Source organism: Typopeltis vanoorti, chromosome 13 (assembly GCF_054136105.1).
Source record: "Typopeltis vanoorti isolate ZY-2024b chromosome 13, IOZ_Tvanoo_1.0, whole genome shotgun sequence".
Taxonomy (NCBI): Eukaryota; Metazoa; Arthropoda; class Arachnida; order Uropygi; family Thelyphonidae; genus Typopeltis; species Typopeltis vanoorti.
This window is the reverse complement of record NC_143561.1, coordinates 8,218,670-8,239,214: the sequence shown is the minus strand read 5'-3', so window position 1 is coordinate 8,239,214 and position 20,545 is coordinate 8,218,670. Positions and strand designations below refer to the sequence as shown.

At 35.6% G+C, this 20,545-nt stretch overlaps 1 protein-coding gene across 2 annotated transcripts in view; it reads right to left on the bottom strand.

The window, feature by feature from the left end:
• Dus3 (Dihydrouridine synthase 3) overlaps positions 1 to 20,545 on the bottom strand; it is a 149,603-nt gene that overhangs the window by 68,049 nt on the left and 61,009 nt on the right. For both annotated transcript variants that reach the window (XM_090402404.1, XM_090402405.1), the window contains exon 5: positions 18,016 to 18,132. In XM_090402404.1, the coding sequence (XP_090258530.1) occupies positions 18,016 to 18,132 (117 nt within the window). The remainder of the gene's footprint in view (positions 1 to 18,015; positions 18,133 to 20,545) is intronic.

Sequence of the window (20,545 nt, the reverse complement as noted above, 5' to 3'; positions counted from 1 at the left end):
CCAGAAAGGAGAAAGGAGAGCAATAAGAATTATATAGAAAGAAAAGGGAAGAGTTTTGCGGAGCCTGAAGGAAAGTAGGATATAAGCAAGGAAGTGAAAGAAAATTGTAAATTCTTTAGGGCAGAAATTCAAGAGCATAGTGTTTAGAAGTAAGCAAGAAACGTAGTGAATCTTATACTCAGCTGCAAGTGAAATCAGCTGTTGTTATAGAGGAAAATTGATGTCGTAATCGGATAAATAAAGAACTGGACATTCAATGGGAAATTCTGATTAGTTCCAGTTAATTTACGATTACGTCTTAATTCTATGTTGCCCTGAGAAGAATTATAATGAATTTAACTAATTGCAGGAAAGTAAACAAGGAAGGATATCAGTGCCTTATCGCTGTTGTTTAGAGTAGTGAAGCGCGATTAACAGTAGTTCAGTTAAAGCGTTGGAGAATTTTATTTAATGTGTTCCGCCAGCTCAAATAAGTTAATTCATAAGTGTGCTCGCAATAAATTGATGTATTGAAGATTGTATCTGGTAAGAGTAGTCATACATGTTTATTCATTCTAATATTAACTATAGCGTATCTTCGAAGTTCAAGGTCCGAAATAAGATTGCTTGGAATATTGTCTACCTTGATTAGTGCCTGCTGTGAATTTAAACATTAAGTACAACTGATAGATGTGTGTAGACTGATCAAATAAGAAGTCTTGTTTTACTAACTTGAGTTAAGAAAACTTGTAATTTTGAAGCAGTGAATTGTATGCTAAAGCTTAGAACATTGAATTGGAATGAGTGACTTAGCAAGATGTATTAAGTTATTTGCATTGTTTCATTTAAAAGTAGAATTCATGTATTTGCTATATATCGTATATTAAATGTTTTATTTTGTTAATCTAAATATTGTGTTTGCCTGAACTCCCTTTTATTGCACCGTTCATAAATATTCGAATCTTGCAGGAACCCCAAGTGGAATAGTAAATAATTCAGCCTAAATAAATGAGGAGACTGCTAACTTAATTAAGAATTGATCCTACTATTTTATATAGACTAATCTAAAAATAGGGTGGCGCAGTATAATTATAAATTTCCCTACTTTTGGATCGGTGATCAATTTGCAATTAGTTGTTATATTGATAAGAGTGACTTGAACCAAGATGGCGGATTTAGAACATAACATGAAAATAGAACGTCACGACACACTTCCATGAGGGCAATTCTAGGCATCCACCATAACTATACTATTCATCCATTTGACCAGAAAAGAGCATAGTATGATTCACTGCTCCACATCACAGAATGCATGTTCTACAAACAAGATGTGATGTTCTGCACAGTTTCAGTTCATGTTTGACTTATGTGTAGTTTTCATAGAAACCAAGACTATGTAGATCTTTTACAGTATTAACCTGAATCCCAGTAGGGTTTTAACTCTTGATCATTTTGACATCAGAATGTCAAGATTTCCATATGGCCCTTGGTGTTTCTTGGTGATTCCTGTTTCTTGGCTGAGATGGCACTGTCACATTTCCATTATATGTCATTGATAATATTGGCTAAAGACTACATATGTTTTGAAGTCCTAAGTTCTTCACATGCCACTGACAGTATACAGTCTGGATGATGTACAATCAATACTTGGGTTATTATCTGTTTGCTTACAGAGTATAGACCACATGTATCAACTGGACTCGATATATATATATATATATCTTCTATTGCATCAGTCTTATGACTGGTAGCTCAGAAGCAATTCCTTTCATTCTTCTCTTCTGTCTGCTTTCTTCTTTATTTCATAGTGTGCTTTTAGTCTAGTGCTTTGTTTTATTTGATCAAAGTATCTTTTCCTTGGTCTTCTTCTTTCTCTTTTTCCTTTGATTTTGCCTTCTGTTATTCTTCTTGTCAGACTTTCATGTCGTAAGAGATGTCCAATACATCTGTCTCTTCTTGTTATTAATGTCTTTATAAGTATTTGGGGTTCATTTACTTCCTTAAGCACTTCTTCATTAGATTTCTTAGATATATATATATACAGGGTGTTCGGGATAAATTTGACAGTTTCGTAAGGAAAAAGAAAATCTTCTTTGTATCTATTAAATTTAATGAATTGACAAAAAAACATTACAGGCAGAGTTAATTACAATACTATCAACAAGATTTACTCAAAATAACCACCATTAGCATCGATCACAGCTTCAATTCTGCTTCGGAACCTCGAACAAGCTGATGCTACAGTCTCCCTGGGAAGGGCCGCAAAAACTGTTTTAATTTTATCCATTAACTGGGCTTTTGTATTACTGGAAGTGCGATTGGTGTCTTTTTCAACTGCGCCCCATACAAAATAATCCATGGGGTTAAGGTCTGGGGAGTTTGGAGGCCAAACATTTGGACTGGTGAAGTCGTAGAAATTTTCAGACAACCATTTTTGACTTTTCCCAGAGGTGTGGCAAGGGGCCGAATCCTGCTGCCATACATACGGCCTACCATTGGCTACCCTTGTTATCCAGGGCTTGACTACAGTTAGCAACTCCACGAACAAAGCCCGAATTCCAATGCCAGGGTTCTTCAACACCTGTTCCTGCAGATTTGCGAGGAATTCTGCTGTACGAACGCAATCAGATCGTCTGCTAGGGATCTTTCTTCTTGCTACATCCTCGTAGTCACCATTGCAAGTCTCTAGTTCATGCCTGATTGTTTTTACTGTATTCAGGGAGCATTGGGCAGCAGTCGTAATATCCTTATTTTGATGGCGGGCACGAATCATCATGATACAAGTTATTCTCTTCCATGATTCAGGTGGGTTCCAGCTATCCATCCTTTCTGACATCTTGTATATGAATGAAGAAGGGTCCAAACTTTTAAATGAAGAGAAGTGTGTGTTAATACATGTAACTTACGGAAAAATATAATTAATTATAAATATGTCAAATTTATCCCGAACACCCTGTATATATTATTATTATTATTATTAGACACCTCCAGGGAATCCAAAGACTCATCGAAGGAGGGCACCTGCTCTATAGCTCTGTCTCCGCGACTCAATCCACCAACTGACCACAACTACACCAACAGCATCTACCGGCGACCACAACCACTAGTATTTCCAAAGACAATCACAAATATCCATGCCCATGGCAGGATTTGAACCTGCAACCTCTTGGCTGGAGAGTGGATATGCTAACTGCTTGGCCAGCCAGGCTGGCATGTGATATATATATATATATATATATATATATATATATAACAATTTGTAGTATTAACTCGGAATTGGGATATGTTCATATTTATATATACTGACTATAACCAAGACTAGAATAACAATTAAATTTATTCAAAACGCAACATGTTTCATCAGATTGTCTGACTTCTTCAGGCATGAGAACATAGAAAGCAAATAAACATTTTAAGAAACATTGTATCACTATAAAAACTACTATTATAAAATTCAGTTAGCTTTCAACTGTAGCTACAGTACATGTTGAAGTTCTATTGTTGAGCAGCTGCGTGCGTCTGATTTCAGGAGTGTGCCAATATCGGATAGCAGAGCTGAAATAGTCCGGTAGCTATTGCTATCCGATATTGGCACACTTGTGAAATCAGACGCACACAGCTGCTTAACAACAGAACTTCAATATGGACTGTAGCTACAGTTCAAAGCTAACTGAAGTTTATAATAATATATGCACATAAACACAAGAAAGATATTTAATTAACCAAATATTTTGGTCTGGAAATAGCTGACCATCTTCAGTGGCACTACAAGAACAGTTAAAAAAAAAATACAAGGTGGAATACTAACAATAGTTCATTTAAGAATAGAACAAGCCGTGTGATGTTATATCACTAAGTATTAAAAGGAATATTTTTAAGCAGAGACATGATTGAAATAAAGATATTAATTAATAATATTAAATAACATAAAATTAATATGAATTAATGACTTATCCTGATTAGACTTTCCCAGATTTTTGATATACATATACAGTCATTCCGATTCAGGTTAGAATGATGGAGTAAAGCCTCTACGCTTTCTTTGAATAAATGTTCAAATTTATAATGGGATCTATGTAAGAGGTGAGTTTTTGACCAAAGGATGTTGTGGTTAGTTTCCATCCTGTGCTGAGCCAATCCAGATTTTTCAGGTTTGTTGTGATGAATGGAGGATTGATGTTCTTGGATTTTTTTTTCAAGAGAATGTCCAGTTTGTCCAAAATAGGAGAGATCACAGTTGCAGGAAATTTGATAAACTCCAGGAAGAGATATAGTTGAGCGTTTGTCTTTAGGAGAAGGAAAATGGGAAGATAATTTGTTAATAAGTAAATATGTAGCTGTTAACTCATATTTCTTCAGAATTCTTGTGATAGGTTCCGAAATCCCGGAGATGTAAGGAATTGGAACTCGACGTAATGAATCTTCGTTGTTTTGTGGTGGATTATAAGAATCGAGATGTTGAGTACTCTTTTCGGAAAAGCCATTGAGTTTCATGTGTTGTTGGATAGTAGAAAGTTCTTTCTGTAGAAAATTAGAAGTAGAACAATTAGTTTTGGCTCTTCTGATTAGACATTTTATGATTCCTGTTTTTTGACAAGAATGATGGGCTGATTCTTTAAGAATATAATGACCTGTGAACGTTGGTTTCCTGTAAACTGTAGTTGTAAGAGTATTTGAAGGTGACTGGATGAGGAGAACATCTAAAAAAAAGATAACTGGTTGTTTTCTTCCATTTTCATAGTAAACTTTATATGATGATGTAAGGAAATGATACTGCTTAAAAAAGAAGATAATGAGTCTTTGTTGTGCGGCCATACAGTAAAGATGTCATCTATATATCTTACCTAAAAGGATGGCTGAGGGAAAATAGATGAGAAGAGGAAGTTTTCTAGATGTTCTAAATAAAAGTTGGCTAAAGCAGGAGAGAGAGGACTTCCCATGGCCGTTCCTTCTACTTGACAGTAAAATTTGTTTTGACATAAGAAATATCCAGAGTGTATTATGAAATCGAATAGTTTTATAATGTCTTCTGGAAAGATGTCAGCAAGTAATTTTAAAGTCTCCTTGAGAGGTACATTTGTATATAAAGATTCTATATCAAAGCTCACCATAAGATCTGTAGGTTGCAATGAGACATTTTTTAATTTTTCTAAAAATCTGACAAGTTTTTTAGAAAGGAACAAGAGTTGCCTATGTGAGATTTCAATAATTTAGCTCATATTTGGCTATACGGTAAGTAGAAGAATCAATACATTCTACTATTTATATAAGTAATTACTCCATACTTCAAGGATATTTTTTTCTCCAGTTTTCATATCACCTTTATCATCTCTAATTGCTTTTACAGCACTCTTTCCTTCATTTCTGAGCTTCTTCAACAACCTCCAGAATATCTTGCCACCTTCTTGATATTTATTTTCTATATTCTTACCAAAGTCTTCCTATGACTTTTGTTTAGCTAGTTTTACACAGTGTTTAGCATTCTTACATTTGTCTCTGTATTCTCTAAGAGCACAAGCTGACTTATTTGACAGGAACTTCTGATATGCTTTCTTCTTTTCCTTCACTGCCTCCTTAACTTCCTGTGTCCACCAGGGAGTTCTGATTTTTCTATCCTTGCAGATAACCTCACCACGTGCCTCTCTGGCAGAATCAATCAATGTTTTCTTCAGAGCTTGCCACTGAATCTCCAAGGTTTGATTTCTGTTCTCAAACTCTTTCATTTTTTCTTGAATAATGTTTGCATATTTCGGTCTACAGTTCACATCTGAGAGCTGCTCAACTTTTATTTGTTTTAAAACTTTCTTACATGTTCTTCTTTTCAATATGAAATTCAATGTCATCCTGCTTAAGACTAAATGGTGATCACTTGCAATTTCAAATCCTCTGTACACTCTAGTGTCCTGCACCAGAGAGAAAACATCACTATCAACAATAATATAGTCAATGAGACTTTTCTTATTCCTTGTCTCTTCTCTCCATGTGAATTTGTGCACATTTTTCTGTTGGAAGATGGCATTAGTAATAACCAGTCCATGTCCTGAGCAGAAATCCAACAAGTATCTGCCATTATTATTAGCTTTGCTCTTTTCTCCAAATTTTTCCAAAATATTTTTGTATGTCTGACAATCATTTCCTACTTCTGCCATTTAGATCCCCAACAAGGACCAACTTTTCATTTTTCATTGTGTCAGTTGCTTTATCTAAAGGCTCAAAAAATTCTTCCATTTCTACCTTAGGAGAACCTTCTGTGGGACCATACAAATAAGTCTCATTGTCCAGTTCCCCATTCTCATATTTGCCCACATTACTCTACTTGAGACTGACTGCCATTCAAGAAGATTAGCCTCGTATTTAGTGTTGAATACTATGGCTACTCCTTCTTTTCCTTGAATTTCTTTGCCTGAATATAACATTTTGTATTTATCGCTCAGAAAGAGCTTGCCAGTTTTGGTCTTTTTTGTTTCAGTCACCCCTATTATGTCAATCTGGTACTTATCTAATTCCTCAGCTAGTTCCATTTCTTTACCATTCAGGCTTCTTATGTTGATAGTACTGATCTTCAATTCTGGTGATATTGAGTTGTGGTGTGTTTTAGGATTTGTTCCAGTAGCTGACTTTTCGCTGTTCGCCCTGGTGAAAACAACGGGGGCCTTGTTTAACCGGGCAACGCCCCAGCCGGCATGAAATTCTATCACGTTGTACCATCATTTAATATTGTGGTTTAACCAATAAGAATACAATTTGGTTGGCTAAATCCCAAATTGCCAGCCCATCCTCGTTCATTCAGTATCCAGGTAGATACCTAACAGGGTGCACCACGAGAAGGTGAGGATTGGACATTAGGTCAGAAGCCCTGGTCGGTTCTCCACATTCCTTTAAAGGCTATGTGGAGGTCTCCTCTCAGTTATACAGGTTTGATCCTTAAGCACCCCTATATAATAAGTATACTGTTATATTCTGTTTATCTTTTGTTATGTTTGCTTATCTTCTGTTTGATAGAGATGTTCCATGTAAACGAAGTGCATTTTTGTGTTTATTTAATTGGTTATTTTTGAATCTGAAGTATTAATTAAACAAACTGAAATTAATATCCATCACTCCAAGTGCAAGTTATGAATACCCCCTACTGATTTCATCAGTCTTGTACTTGAAGTACTTGAAGCTGTTTTATAACTATTTATTAAATAATCTTTAGTAACCTCTAATTTTTAAAATTAAGTACATGTAAGAAATACATGTACCTATTTTGTGTGTTGTGGGGAGATACATGTAAGAAATACCTATTTTATATGTTGTGTGTGTGTGGGGGGGTCTCCTGTCAAGAGTTTGGAACAAATTACAAGAAATCAACATATTACTAGTTTCAGTTTACAATATTTACAAGTATAATAGGTTTTGTGGAGTGAATTACTATCAGATCTTCAGGTCCCAATGAGTGTATTTTTCACATAAGAGCTCCTCTCACAAATGGTAGGTTAATTTTCTGTGCATTTCTCTATGCTTTGGATTAACAAAACCATGCATTTCTTAAGTTGAATACTTTATTTTCAAAACAATTTCTTTTCATCTTTTGAAAACGTATTCTAAATGCGAGTAGAAAAACTTTTGAAATTAAGCAAACTTCTTTCTATCAGAAAAAATACAATTTGTTTTTTTTTAAGTAAATAGAAATTTCATGCATCCTATAATAACGGCAATTCAAAACTTTATCCTAACCTAGATATCTAAATGAATATTTTTAAAGTGCTGTATTTTTTCACAAAGACAAAGAACAGATCACAAGAAGAATAGGATCCTTTTATGTCAAGTTGCATGAAGATTCCTAAGACTTAAACCAATATGAAAACAAAAATGTAGTATCCTAAATGGAAGATGACGAAATATGCCCTGATGTTTTAAAAGAAGTTTGATATGCAATGGATAGCATAAATGATGGAAAGACACAAGATGAAGATGAATTACCAATAATAGTTCTGAAAGCAAATGATGCACCAGTCATTACTATGTTAAGTAAAATTTATACATTATGCCTAAAACAGAAAAGAATACCAAAGAGTTGGAACAATGCTATCCTTATTATAATTTTTAAAAAGGGTGACAGAGAAGATATAAAAAATTACTGCCTTATCAGTCTCCTTTCAACAATATACAAAAGTTTAAAAAAATCATTAGCACCAGAACACAAAAGTCTAGATTTTTGCTAATCTCTTGAACAAGCAGGATTCAGAAAAAAAGTACAGCACCATTGATCATTATATGTAATAAGACAAATAATTGAAATGACAGATGAATACCTAAAATCATTAAGTCTAGCATTTATTGATTTTGAAAAAGCATTTGATTCAATATCAACATTAGCTATTTTAGAAGCCCTTAAAAATCAAGGAATTGAAAAAACTTAGTTTCATATTATACCGTTCTGACATTTATTTAATGATTGCATGTGTAACTTTATTATAAGATGATAGAATACAACACTGCAATACTTCATGCTTGTTCTAATTTGACTGCTATTTAATTTTCTGTGTATATTTCTCTGAGGATACATGTCAGGAATTTGATGATGTTGGTGTATATTTCTTGTAAGAGTTGGTTTGGTACATTTAAATCATCTGATATGAAAAACAATTTTTGTCTGTTAATTTTATCAAAGGGTTTTTCATAATAAATAAATCATGTGTTTCTGAAATTCTCTTTTCAATTAATAATTTTAAAGTAAAGATTGAGTCTATGCAGCATCTGCCTGTTCAGAATCCATTTCGTTCTTCAGGCAGTTTGTCCTCTAGAGCAGCGCTTCCCAAACTGTGGGCTGCAGCCCCCTTAGGGGCCATAAAATAATGAAAACAAATTTAAAATGTTTTAAGACTAAGTATTTTTTTTTTAATCTTAAAAGAAATGTATTTAATTTCTATTATTTATTATTTCTTTTTTGTTCTTATATTTTAATGGAAAAAAATCACAGTGTTGGTTCACAAATTTTGCTTCTTGCATATTTCGGCACTTTTATGCTTATTCATATAAGTTTCATTTCAAAAGTATTGATAAGAAGCACAAAAAAGATTACAAATGCAAAATCTTGAATATAAACTGTACTGAATATAAATACAATAAATATTATAATAATATATGTCTGTATCATGATTTTTTTTTTCAATGGGGGGACCTATGAAATATTTAAATTTTTACAAAGGGGGCCTTGACATTCATTAGTTTGAGAAGCACTGCTCTAGAGTAGCATTTCCCAAAGTGTAATATGCATTCTCCCAGGAGTATGCAAAAACCTTTTGGGATATGTGACACTTTTTAAAAATTATTACCTTTCTTTTTCCCTACCATATTTTTGTTGCCATATTGTTTCAGATAAGTGCAGGTCTATTCCATAAATAATTATTTGATAACTAAAAAATCTAAAGGAAGTTTAAAAGAAACTGTCTCTTGGCATGTAACAACTGATCTTCATATACGGCTGCATCTGGATGATGGCATGATAGTGTTCCAACTGTGTAGTTCAAACTGTTTGTAAATTCAAATAGTTTAAGCCATGTGGTTAGAACTCTCTGCTAAATTTCATTTGTCTAATTAAGCTTTTTCTTTATTACTGAAAATATAAATTTCATAATTTTTGTTTCTACTGTGTGCATAATGGATTTATCATCATCATGCTTGTCAAGGATTTAGGCCTAGAGTGGCCTGTTCCAGGACATCCTCTTAAGAGATTCAACGATGACTTAGAAGTCATCATTGAATCTCTTAAGAGGATGTCCTGGTTTTCTTTTTTCTAACAGTTCGTAATTTAAACCTTGTTCTGGTAATTTTTCTGTTTTCATTCTTTCAACGTGTTCCACCCATTTATGTTTACATTTTTTAATTTTTTCTATTACTGATTCCTCGTTTAATTTTTTCATAATCTCTTCATTTCTTTTGTGATTGAATAGAGCATACTTTGCAGTTTTTCTCATAAGCTTCACTTCAGCTGTTATTAATCTTTGTTTGTCGTTTTATTTTATTGTCCAGATTTCACTTCCATACAATAGAACTCGTAGGGTTACTTTTAGTCTGGTTTGTTTTTGAACTAGGTTAGGTTTACATATAGAGTTAATTATACCTGTTATTTTAAAATATTTTGCAATTTTTAGGTTTATATCTTTTTCATTTTCATATGCAATCATACATCCTAGGTAGTTAAATGAATACACCTGTTCTAAAATCTTGTTATCTATTACTATTTTAGTTCTTACTGGATCTTGTCCTATAATGTCTTGCTAACCTATGTAATGTCATTGCTAACTTATAATACATTTTGTATTCAGGGTAGGCTAAGGATTTTTTTAAAATATATTTTTATATATATAAAATATATAAACTGAATAAATTTATATGGAATAAGAGAGCAATTAGTCAAAACACTAAATTAGCTGTATACAAGACAGTGTTCAAACCAATTTTAGCTTATGGATCTGAGAGCTGGGTTAGAAATAAAACACTTGACCAAAGACTAGAAACCATGGATATGAGAGTCCCCAGAAAGATTAGAGGCGTGAACAGATGGCATCAGTGGTATCATATTAAAAATGAGGATACTAGGAAAGAACTTAACATTATTAGCATCCAGGAATGTACTAACAGAGCTAATCTCAGGTGGCATGGTCACTTAAACAGATGGGAAAGGAAAGATTAGCAAAACAAGTGTTCTCTGCCAGGTTGGTAGGAAAAAGACTCAGAGGAAGACCAAGATATAGGTGGACTGATAAAGTAAAAAGGGTCTTAGAGGACAGAAATATAAGATCTGATAACTCTAACATTATCAGATCTTATATTTCTATCTTCTAAGGTAACAGATTGATTTAGAGGGAATAGATAGGAAGTTAGTAATGATGTAAGTTTTTCATATAGTAGTACTACCATATCCTGTACACCTCTCGAGAGTACATATCAGGAATTTGATGATATATATAAAATATATACAGTAAAACCCCTTTTTTACACTTTTCAGGGGACTGATGGAAAAAAGTGCAAATAGCAGGAAATGTAAAAAAACATTAAAGAAAGGCTAAAAGATGACTTCCTGCTAGTATGGGAGTCTACATACTAGATTACAAAATTTAATAACTGAAAATAAATGAATTTACAATGTACTTATATTTATCTATTTAAAAAAATCTTTAATTGTTGATTGTTTTTTCTTTTCGTTTTTTATTTTTTGACTTAGCGCCAGATTGCTTTCCATTGAGTTCAATGCTTGACCTCTTTTTTTACTATCGTGTTCAAAGTGGACATGGAGAGTCCAAGATCTTATGCTAAATTCACACGTGTTCCGGCATGCCAATTTACACGTTACAGAATTACCATCTTTTCTTCTACCGAAATACATTTTCTGTCTTTTTTTTCTCCATGTTACTAACATGGATAATCCACCACTGCAACTTGAAAGCAACTTTCACACGTTAAATTACGTTGCAGAAATTCCGCAATATCAATTCGTACTGTGATTGAAAAATCATGGTATCGCTCATCACTACAGTACTGCTACATGCACACAAGTCACCGTGATGGCGGAAACGAAACTACAGCCAAAAGCAACGCCACCTGAGAACAGAAATGCACAGATTTCCGCTGAAATCGATTCGAAAATTGGTACTGCCGCCGAGAAAAAAATGCAAATCACGGGAAATAACGTCCACATCAAGTTGTTAATGGCAGGAAAACAATACATCGTGAGAATAGGCCTTAAGATGGAACCAACAGAAAATGACGTAAACGTCAGGAAAACGTAAATTGCGGGAACGTAAAAATGGGGTTTTACTGTATATATATATATATATGTATGTTAAAAATACCAAACAAAATTGCTTGGTATTTTTAACATTTATTATACCCAAGGTAAAATACTTTCTACACACATATATATATATATATATTTTTTTTTACATAGTCGAGAAACCCTGTACTAGACACCAAACATGGAACTTTTTCAAGCCACTTCGAGCCTCCAATAAGTGAGAGGATGGGCTCACACTGGGCAATGAAATTTGTCTCCCACCTAAAGACAATTACAAACATCCATGCCCATGGGAGTATTCAAATTCACAGCCTGTTGGTTGGAAAGTGGGTAAGCTAACCACTCAGCAAACCAGGCCAGCAATATACCATATACCCCTTTCAAAAAACACTGCTGTAAAATCTGTATGGTTAGCTACTTCCCAGAATAGTACAGTATATGGGTGGCAAAACATTCTTAACTGAGACCTCTGACCCCCCCCCTTCTGATGCTATGATCAAAATCTAACACTCTTTGACCTTGCTTCGAGGTCAAAGAGTGTTGTTAGATTTGATCAGTGTTAGATTTCCATATTTCACATGCCGCTTAAGAAAAAGTTATCTCACAACAGCTCAATAAATTGCTAGGAACCTTTAATACACTTTCTTCTTTTCAGACTTGCCTCTTTAACTTTCTGAGTCCACCATGAATTCTCTTTTTACAGACAACTTCACCACTATGACTGAATCAATCAGTGTTCTTTTCATAGACTGCCACTTACCATCATTATCATGAGAGTTCTCTGCTATCCAATCAATGTTTGGATAACTTAAGTCACCCATGATGAGAATGTGTGTGTAAGATCAGCTTTATACAAATGAGTTACATTCTAGTTGGATAATTTGGCAATGCACCCAGCAGCTAAACCACCAGGTCTATAGCAACACCTCATCATACATTTAATCCTGTTAGCCTCAAACTCATTGCTATGAGACATTATTACTATCACTGCTTTCATAAGCTTCTATTCTAACTGGACTAAAACCATCAGATATCATTAGTAGTATCCCTCCCCTTCCTCTCTTCTGTCCTTTCTAAAAATATGATATCCTTTGCACTCAATTCCATTTACTACACCTGACTGTGAGAGCCAGGTTTCACTAATGCTAATAATCTTAAGCCAAAACATATTCACCAAGGCAATGAACTTGATCCATTTGTTCATGATACTCCTGGCATTTGTGTGTAGACATAACAATCACTCCCTGGCTTTTGGACAACTATCGCTTTGCCAACTCCAGACCCACTGCAAAATTCCAAACCCAAGACATGTATTTCCACACCAGCACCAAATTTATGACTATGCTCATTGATGTTCATATCATTATAACATTTGCATACTAAAGCTGATCTCACACACATTCTCACCATTCCTTGTTTCTCTGCATTGGGTCTTACACTATAGCAAATAATTTCTCCAGGCTTCTGATGACCAATCCATTCAAGTGCAGGCCATCCCTCTTATACAAGTCTTTTCTACCACTAAACTCACTCCACACATTTCACAACTATTTCTTCTCTACAGCCTATGTATCAAATCATTTGTTATCATAGTCCTCTTTTTAATTCAGTATCGAGGTATCTAAGTAATAAGCTAACAATTTTGTTTCATCCATCCTTTCATAACCTCTCATACTATATTTATCACTCCTTAAATCATTAGTTCCACAAGCACTATCTGTTTCTCTATTAAATTTATCACACCTTTAATTTTTGCTCTCAGGAAGCTTAAAGTAGTCTCCTTCAGTAAGCATGAATTTCATGAGTGAATCACCGTACCATATTACTTCTTTTTTCTTCCATTCTAGTTGACTTACTTTCTTGTTATTATTATTATTACTATTCATAGTCATCTTACCTACTTCAGCACTTTCTTTCCTCTTCTTTTTTCTTACATTCTAGTTGACTTACCTTCTTGTTATTAATATTCATAGTCATAGTTACTATTCATTGGCGAAAGAATCTATATAAGATGGATGGCTTGCATTTGAATGGTTACGGTGTAAGAAGACTTGAGAAAGTGTTGCTGAATGTAGTGGATGTGCAAATTCAGGGAAACTAGATTTGTTGGGGGGGGAGGGGGGGAGTAGGTATACAGTCCTTATGGAGGCAGTTGAATGTAAGAATGAATATAATATGCCAGAGCAAATAAGGACAACAAATCCTAATACTCCTAGTATTAGTGTACATGAATTTAAGACCCCCATTAGCCTCAACCCTACCTTGATGCCTTATATTAACTATCCCATCAAGGTAGGGTTGGGGCTAATGGGGGTCTTAAATTCATGTACACTAATACTAGGAGTATTAGGAACAAGAAGGAAGAGTTTTTGGCCATGGTTGGCACTTCCAGACCACAGGTTATAGGTATTAGTGAAACATGGCTGACTGTAGATGATATAACTAGTGGGATTGAATGTGATGGGTACAGTGTGTTCAGGAATGACAGAGAGAATAAAATGGGGAGAGGAGTATTGTTGATGAAGGTAGGGTTGGGGCTAATGGGGGTCTTAAATTCATGTACACTAATACTAGGAGTATTAGGAACAAGAAGGAAGAGTTTTTGGCCATGGTTGGCACTTCCAGACCACAGGTTATAGGTATTAGTGAAACATGGCTGACTGTAGATGATATAACTAGTGGGATTGAATGTGATGGGTACAGTGTGTTCAGGAATGACAGAGAGAATAAAATGGGGAGAGGAGTATTGTTGATGATAGCTGATGAGCTCCAGCCAAGGAGAATAGAAGTTGAATTGCAGGATAGAGAAAAGAGCACATTTGAGGCCATTTGGTGTGAGATTGTGGCTAGCAGAACTAAATATACAATTGGGTGCTGCTATAGACCAGGTGATGGAAAAGATGGTGGTGACAGTATGCACAAGCAAATAGAAGAAATGGGTGGAAGGAGGGTGATTATTATGGGAGATTTCAACTATGGTCGCATTGATTGGAGTGAGGAGAGGACACACGGGAGGAAGGAACTGGATTTTATGCGGTTATTAAGGGATAACTATCTGCGACAGCATGTAATGGAAAATACTAGGGGTCAGCGAGTGCTTGACCTAGTAATTACATCTGAGGATTTGGCTGTAACAAATATGACCATATTGCCACCAATCGGTGAGAGTGATCATAGGGTCTTAACTTGGGAGGTGGCTAAAGGTGCAGAATTTTCAATTAAGACAGGGTACATGTGGAATTATCGGTTCGGAAAGTATGACAAGTTTAGGAGTTTGATTGGTTCAGTGCCATGGCATGTACAACTGCAAGGACTAGAAGTTGATAGTGCATGGGAGGTAGTTAAGAAGTGCTTGCATGAAGCAATGGCTGACTGTATACCTAGAGTCCGAATAATAAATCAAGTAGGGGTTAAAGGGATGAATAACACCATTAAGCTTGAGTTGCAAAAAAAAAAACAACTATGGAGGGAATTTAAGGAGAAGGCTGACCGGCAGGCACATGAACGGTATAAAGCGCAGGCCAGAAGGGTGACGAGTGTGGTAAGAAAAGCAAAAAAGGATTACGAAAGAACATTGGCCATGCAGGCTAAAGAGAATCCTAAACAGTTTTTTAGATATGTAGCAAGTAAAAGGAAAAATGTACATGGCAGATTGATTTTAAAGAATGCCGATGGTAGGGAGGTAACTGAATCAGTTGAGATAGTTGAGTTACTGAGTGAGCACTTTGCAAAAGTATATCATCCAGGTGGTGACATTGCAGAAACGAATAAACCAGTAGATTATACGGGAATTGTGGTTAATGAAGTGGAGGTGAGTAGTCTATTGCATAACCTCAATGTCAATACATCTGTGGGATTGGATGATATACCAGCTCGTGTTGTACGAGAAGCAGCTAAAGAATTGTCAGTACCCTTGACCATTTTGTTTAATTTGATTCTCGGGTCTGGGTTAGTCCCGAGCGGGTGGAAAGAGGGGAAAATAGTTCCACTGCATAAAGGTGGTTCCAAGACTGCTGTTGTAAATTACCGACCGATTAGCATATCAGGAATCATTGTAAAGGTCTTAGAGAAAATAGTCAAGAGGAAAATACAAGATTGGATAGAAGAAAATGGGATACTGTATCGGGGACAGCATGGTTTTGTGAAGGGTAGGTCATGCCTCAGTAACTTGCTCACGTATTATAACACAGTGACGGCTGAACTGGATGAGGGTAATGGGTTTACGGTGATTCTACTGGACCTTGCCAAGGCCTTTGACAGGATTCCACATGGAATTCTAATCAGTAAATTGCAGCATATGGGAATGGACATAGGGTTGGTGAGATGGATAGGAGGGTGGTTGACGGAGAGATATTAGAGAGTGGTTTACTCGGGAGTAGAGTCCACAAGACGACCTGTGACTAGTGGTGTGCCACAAGGATCTGTTCTTGGACCACTGCTGTTTAATTTGTTCATAAGTGATATAGGAAATGATCTGAGAGGAACAGTTCATTTGTTTGCGGATGATGTGAAGTTGGGTAGGGCAATAGTGAATGCAGATGACGTCAAAATTTTGCAGGATGATTTGGATAGGTTGGAGGTCTGGGCTAAGGAGAATGGATGTCAGTTTAATGTGGCAAAATGTAAGGTTATGCATTTTGGGGTGAAAAGATTGGCGGCAGTTTACTGCATTGGTGGAACCGTGCTCCAGGAAATTGATGACACGAGATTTAGGAGTGTTGGTAGATAAGGAATTGAAATTTAGGGGACACATTGCAAAAGTGACCAAAACAGCTCATCAAATCACTTGGTTGCTGAAGAATACGTTGACAAGCAGAGACAAGTAGGTTATTGTTCCTCTCTATCGAGCCTTGATAAGACCCCATCTAGACTACTGTGCTCAGATTTGGTCACCTAGGTTTCTTCTTGATGGGGAGGATGTGGAGAGGATCCAGAGGCGAGTGACCAAGATGATAGCAGGTCTGTGGAATGAACCGTATGAGAACTGGTTGAGGATTTGTGGGTTGCAAAAATTGGTTGATAGGCGGAGAAGGGGAGATATGATTGAGACATTCAAATTGCTGAAGGGTTTCTATAAAATTAATTCAGAAGATATTTTTGAGAATAGGGCTGGTTGTGGGAGGACTAGGGGACATCCATGGAAACTGGACAAAAGTGTGGTTAGTAAAGGTGTTAGAGCTGGGTTCTTTACTTTTAGAGTAGTGAATGAGTGGAATGCGCTCCCTGAGTCTGTGGTGGATGCTGTGACAGTGAATGAGTTTAAGGCGAGGTATGATAGATACTGTATGAATGTCAAATAGTTGTGATGAATATAATTTGGGGCCTCCCTCGATGAGTCTAATGACTCCATGGAGTTGCCCGTAATAATAGTAATAGTAATAGTAATAGTCATCTTACCTACTTTGGCACTTTCTTTCCTCTTCTTGTTCTGCTAATTTTTCTTATCCTGTGTGAGTTTCATTAATCGTTTCTCAACTTTTTCTAATTCTCTGGTCAACTGTCTTTGTTTATCAAATAATTTGTTTTAATTTGGATATTACAAATATCAATTTGTCCTTGCTTATATTCTCAACAATGGTGCTACGATGCTCGATGGAACAAAGGTTCTCATTTTCAGCACCTACATTACCTTGTGGTTTTAACACAGCTTTGTTCTAATGGGTTTTTGGAACCATTTTTAAGAATATAAGAGCTTTGTAATAGCACATCCACATTCAAAATAGTCTCAAATGAGATATCAAGTTCCTTCTTTCTCTTGGACTTTGTCCACACGTGGCACCATTGTGTTATAGGTTTGCAACTTCTTACACATGTGGGGGTTAAAAAGTGACACTATCTTAAAATAACATCAAAATCTTTTTATTACTGTGTGATGATGTGAATGCTTTGAAATTGATATTAACATTCCTGTTGCTGAGAGTATAAAGATAACATATGACTGATTTATTTTGTGTTTACAAATTTAAGAGAGTTGTTAACATGTGGCACCATTGTAATAGGTTTGCAACCTCTTACATGTGGGGGTTAAAAAGTGACACTATCTTAAAATAACAACAAAATCTTTTCATTACTGTGTGATGATGTGAATGCTTTGAAATTGATATTAACATTCCTGTTGCAGACAGTATAAAGATAACATATGACTGATTTATTTTGTGTTTACAAATTTAAGAGAGCTGTTAACAGCACAACATAAATTGTTTTTCATCTACTACTATAGATAAAATTTAAAAAAAAAAAAGGAAACAAATTACCTTTTGAAACACCAGATCAATCGGACAACCCATGTTGATATCCACAAAATTTACATCTATCTGTTCAGACAAAACTTGGGCACATCGAGTCATTATATCTGCATGAGGTCCACAAAGCTACACAAAGCAATGCTAGAAATATTAATCTATAAATTTTTAAACATTGATTTACAAAACACAAAGTCAAAAATCACATAATAAATTTTAGAATAACTTAGGAATGTGAACAGCAAGCTTGAATTTATGAGAGCTATCGCCTTTATTACTAAATTCTCAAACTAGTTTAAATGCAAATGAATGTTACTGAAAGCAACCACATACTTTTAAGATGAGGTTCCTTTATGTAGTCACATCCAAATTAGAAAAGCCACCATACAGATAGCTTCTGATTTGAATTAAATTAATGCAAGTTTAATTACCTATTAAACAATAGGCTGTATGGTCTAATGTTCATTATGAGTATGTGGAATGGGAAAATCTACAAACAGTTATCTGGTCTTGCAATGGTAAGCCATCTATTTCCTCTATGTGCCAACCTATTCATGGAAAACTTTGAAAAAGATTTCCTGCTATCTACAAATCCAAAACCATCACTTTGGCAGAGATAGGTAGATGAGATATTTATAATCCGGAAACACAGTATGGCTGAATTACAGAATTTTCTTTCATCTATTACTATTAACTCCATACATCATAAAATTAAATCTACTTTCGAACTTGAAATTGAAGGAAAATTACCTTTCCTAGATATTTTAATTTAAAAAAAAGCCAGAGTATTTTGCCAGCTTCTTGATATTTACAGGGTGTTCGGGATAAATTTGACAGTTTCGTAAGGAAAAAGAAAATCTTCTTTGTATCTATTAAATTTAATGAATTGACAAAAAAACATTACAGGCAGAGTTAATTACAATACTATCAACAAGATTTACTCAAAATAACCACCATTAGCATCGATCACAGCTTCAATTCTGCTTCGGAAATTCGAACAAGCTGATGCTACAGTCTCCCTGGGAAGGGCCGCAAAAACTGTTTTAATTTTATCCATTAACTGGGCTTTTGTATTACTGGAAGTGCGATTGGTGTCTTTTTCAACTGCGCCCCATACAAAATAATCCATGGGGTTAAGGTCTGGGGAGTTTGAAGGCCAAACATTTGGACAGGTGAAGTCGTAGAAATTTTCAGACAACCATTTTTGACTTTTCCCAGAGGTGTGGCAAGGGGGCGAATCCTGCTGCCATACATACGGCCTACCATTGGCTACCCTTGTTATCCAGGGCTTGACTACAGCTAGCAACTCCACGAACAAAGCCCGAATTCCAATGCCAGGGTTCTTCGACACCTGTTCCTGCAGATTTGCGAGGAATTCTGCTGTACGAACGCAATCAGATCGTCTGCTAGGGATCTTTCTTCTTGCTACATCCTCGTAGTCACCTGACTACATCCTCGTAGTCAGGCATGAACTAGAGACTTGCAAGTCTCTAGTTCATGCCTGATTGTTTTTACTGTATTCAGGGAGCATTGGGCAGCAGTCGTAATATCCTTATTTTGATGGCGGGCACGAATCATCATGATACAAGTTATTCTCTTCCATGATTCAGGTGGGTTCCAGCTATCCATCCTTTCTGACATCTTGTATATGAATGAAGAAGGGTCCAAACTTTTAAATGAAGAGAAGTGTGTGTTAATACATGTAACTTACGGAAAAATATAATTAATTATAATATGTCAAATTTATCCCGAACACCCTGTATTTTCTTGATATTTATATTCTTGCCAAAGTCCTCCCATGACTTTTGTTTAGCTAGTTTTACACACTGTTTAGCATTCTTGCATTTGTCTCTATATTCTCTAAAAGCACAAGCTGACTTATTTGACAGGAACTTGTGATATGCTTTCTTCTTTTCCTTCACTGTCTCTTTAACTTCCTGTGTTCACCAGGGAGTTCTGATTTTTTTACCCTTGCAGACAACCTCACCACATGCCTCTCTGGCAGAATCAATCAATGTTTTCTTCAGAGTTTGCCACTGAATCTCCACAGTTTGATTCCTGTTCTCAAACTCTTCCATTTTTTCTTCAGGAATACATATCCATACTTGAAGTAGAAAAAGCCACCAAAGGCTTTAAATGTGGAAAGGCAGCAGGAGTAGATGATATTCGACCAGAAATGCTGAAGTATGGTGGTATAAGAGTCTTACAGTGGCTGCACTGCATAGTTCAGAAAGCCTGGACAGAGGGACAAATTCCCGATGATTGGAGTAGAGCTCTCATAGTACCCATATATAAAAAGGGAAATAAAACTGAATGTGAGAATTTCAGACGTATTTCCCTACTGAGTGTTCCTGCAAGATCTATGCCAGCATACTTGAGAAACGGTTGAGAAGAATTGTGGAAGAAAAGCTTGGTGAAGAACAAGCTGGATTCAGGCCAAATAGAGGCTGTCAGGATCAGATCTTCACTTTACAACAAATAGTCGAGAAAGCATGGGAATATAACAAAGATCTGTATTTAAGTTTTGTCGATTTGGAAAAGG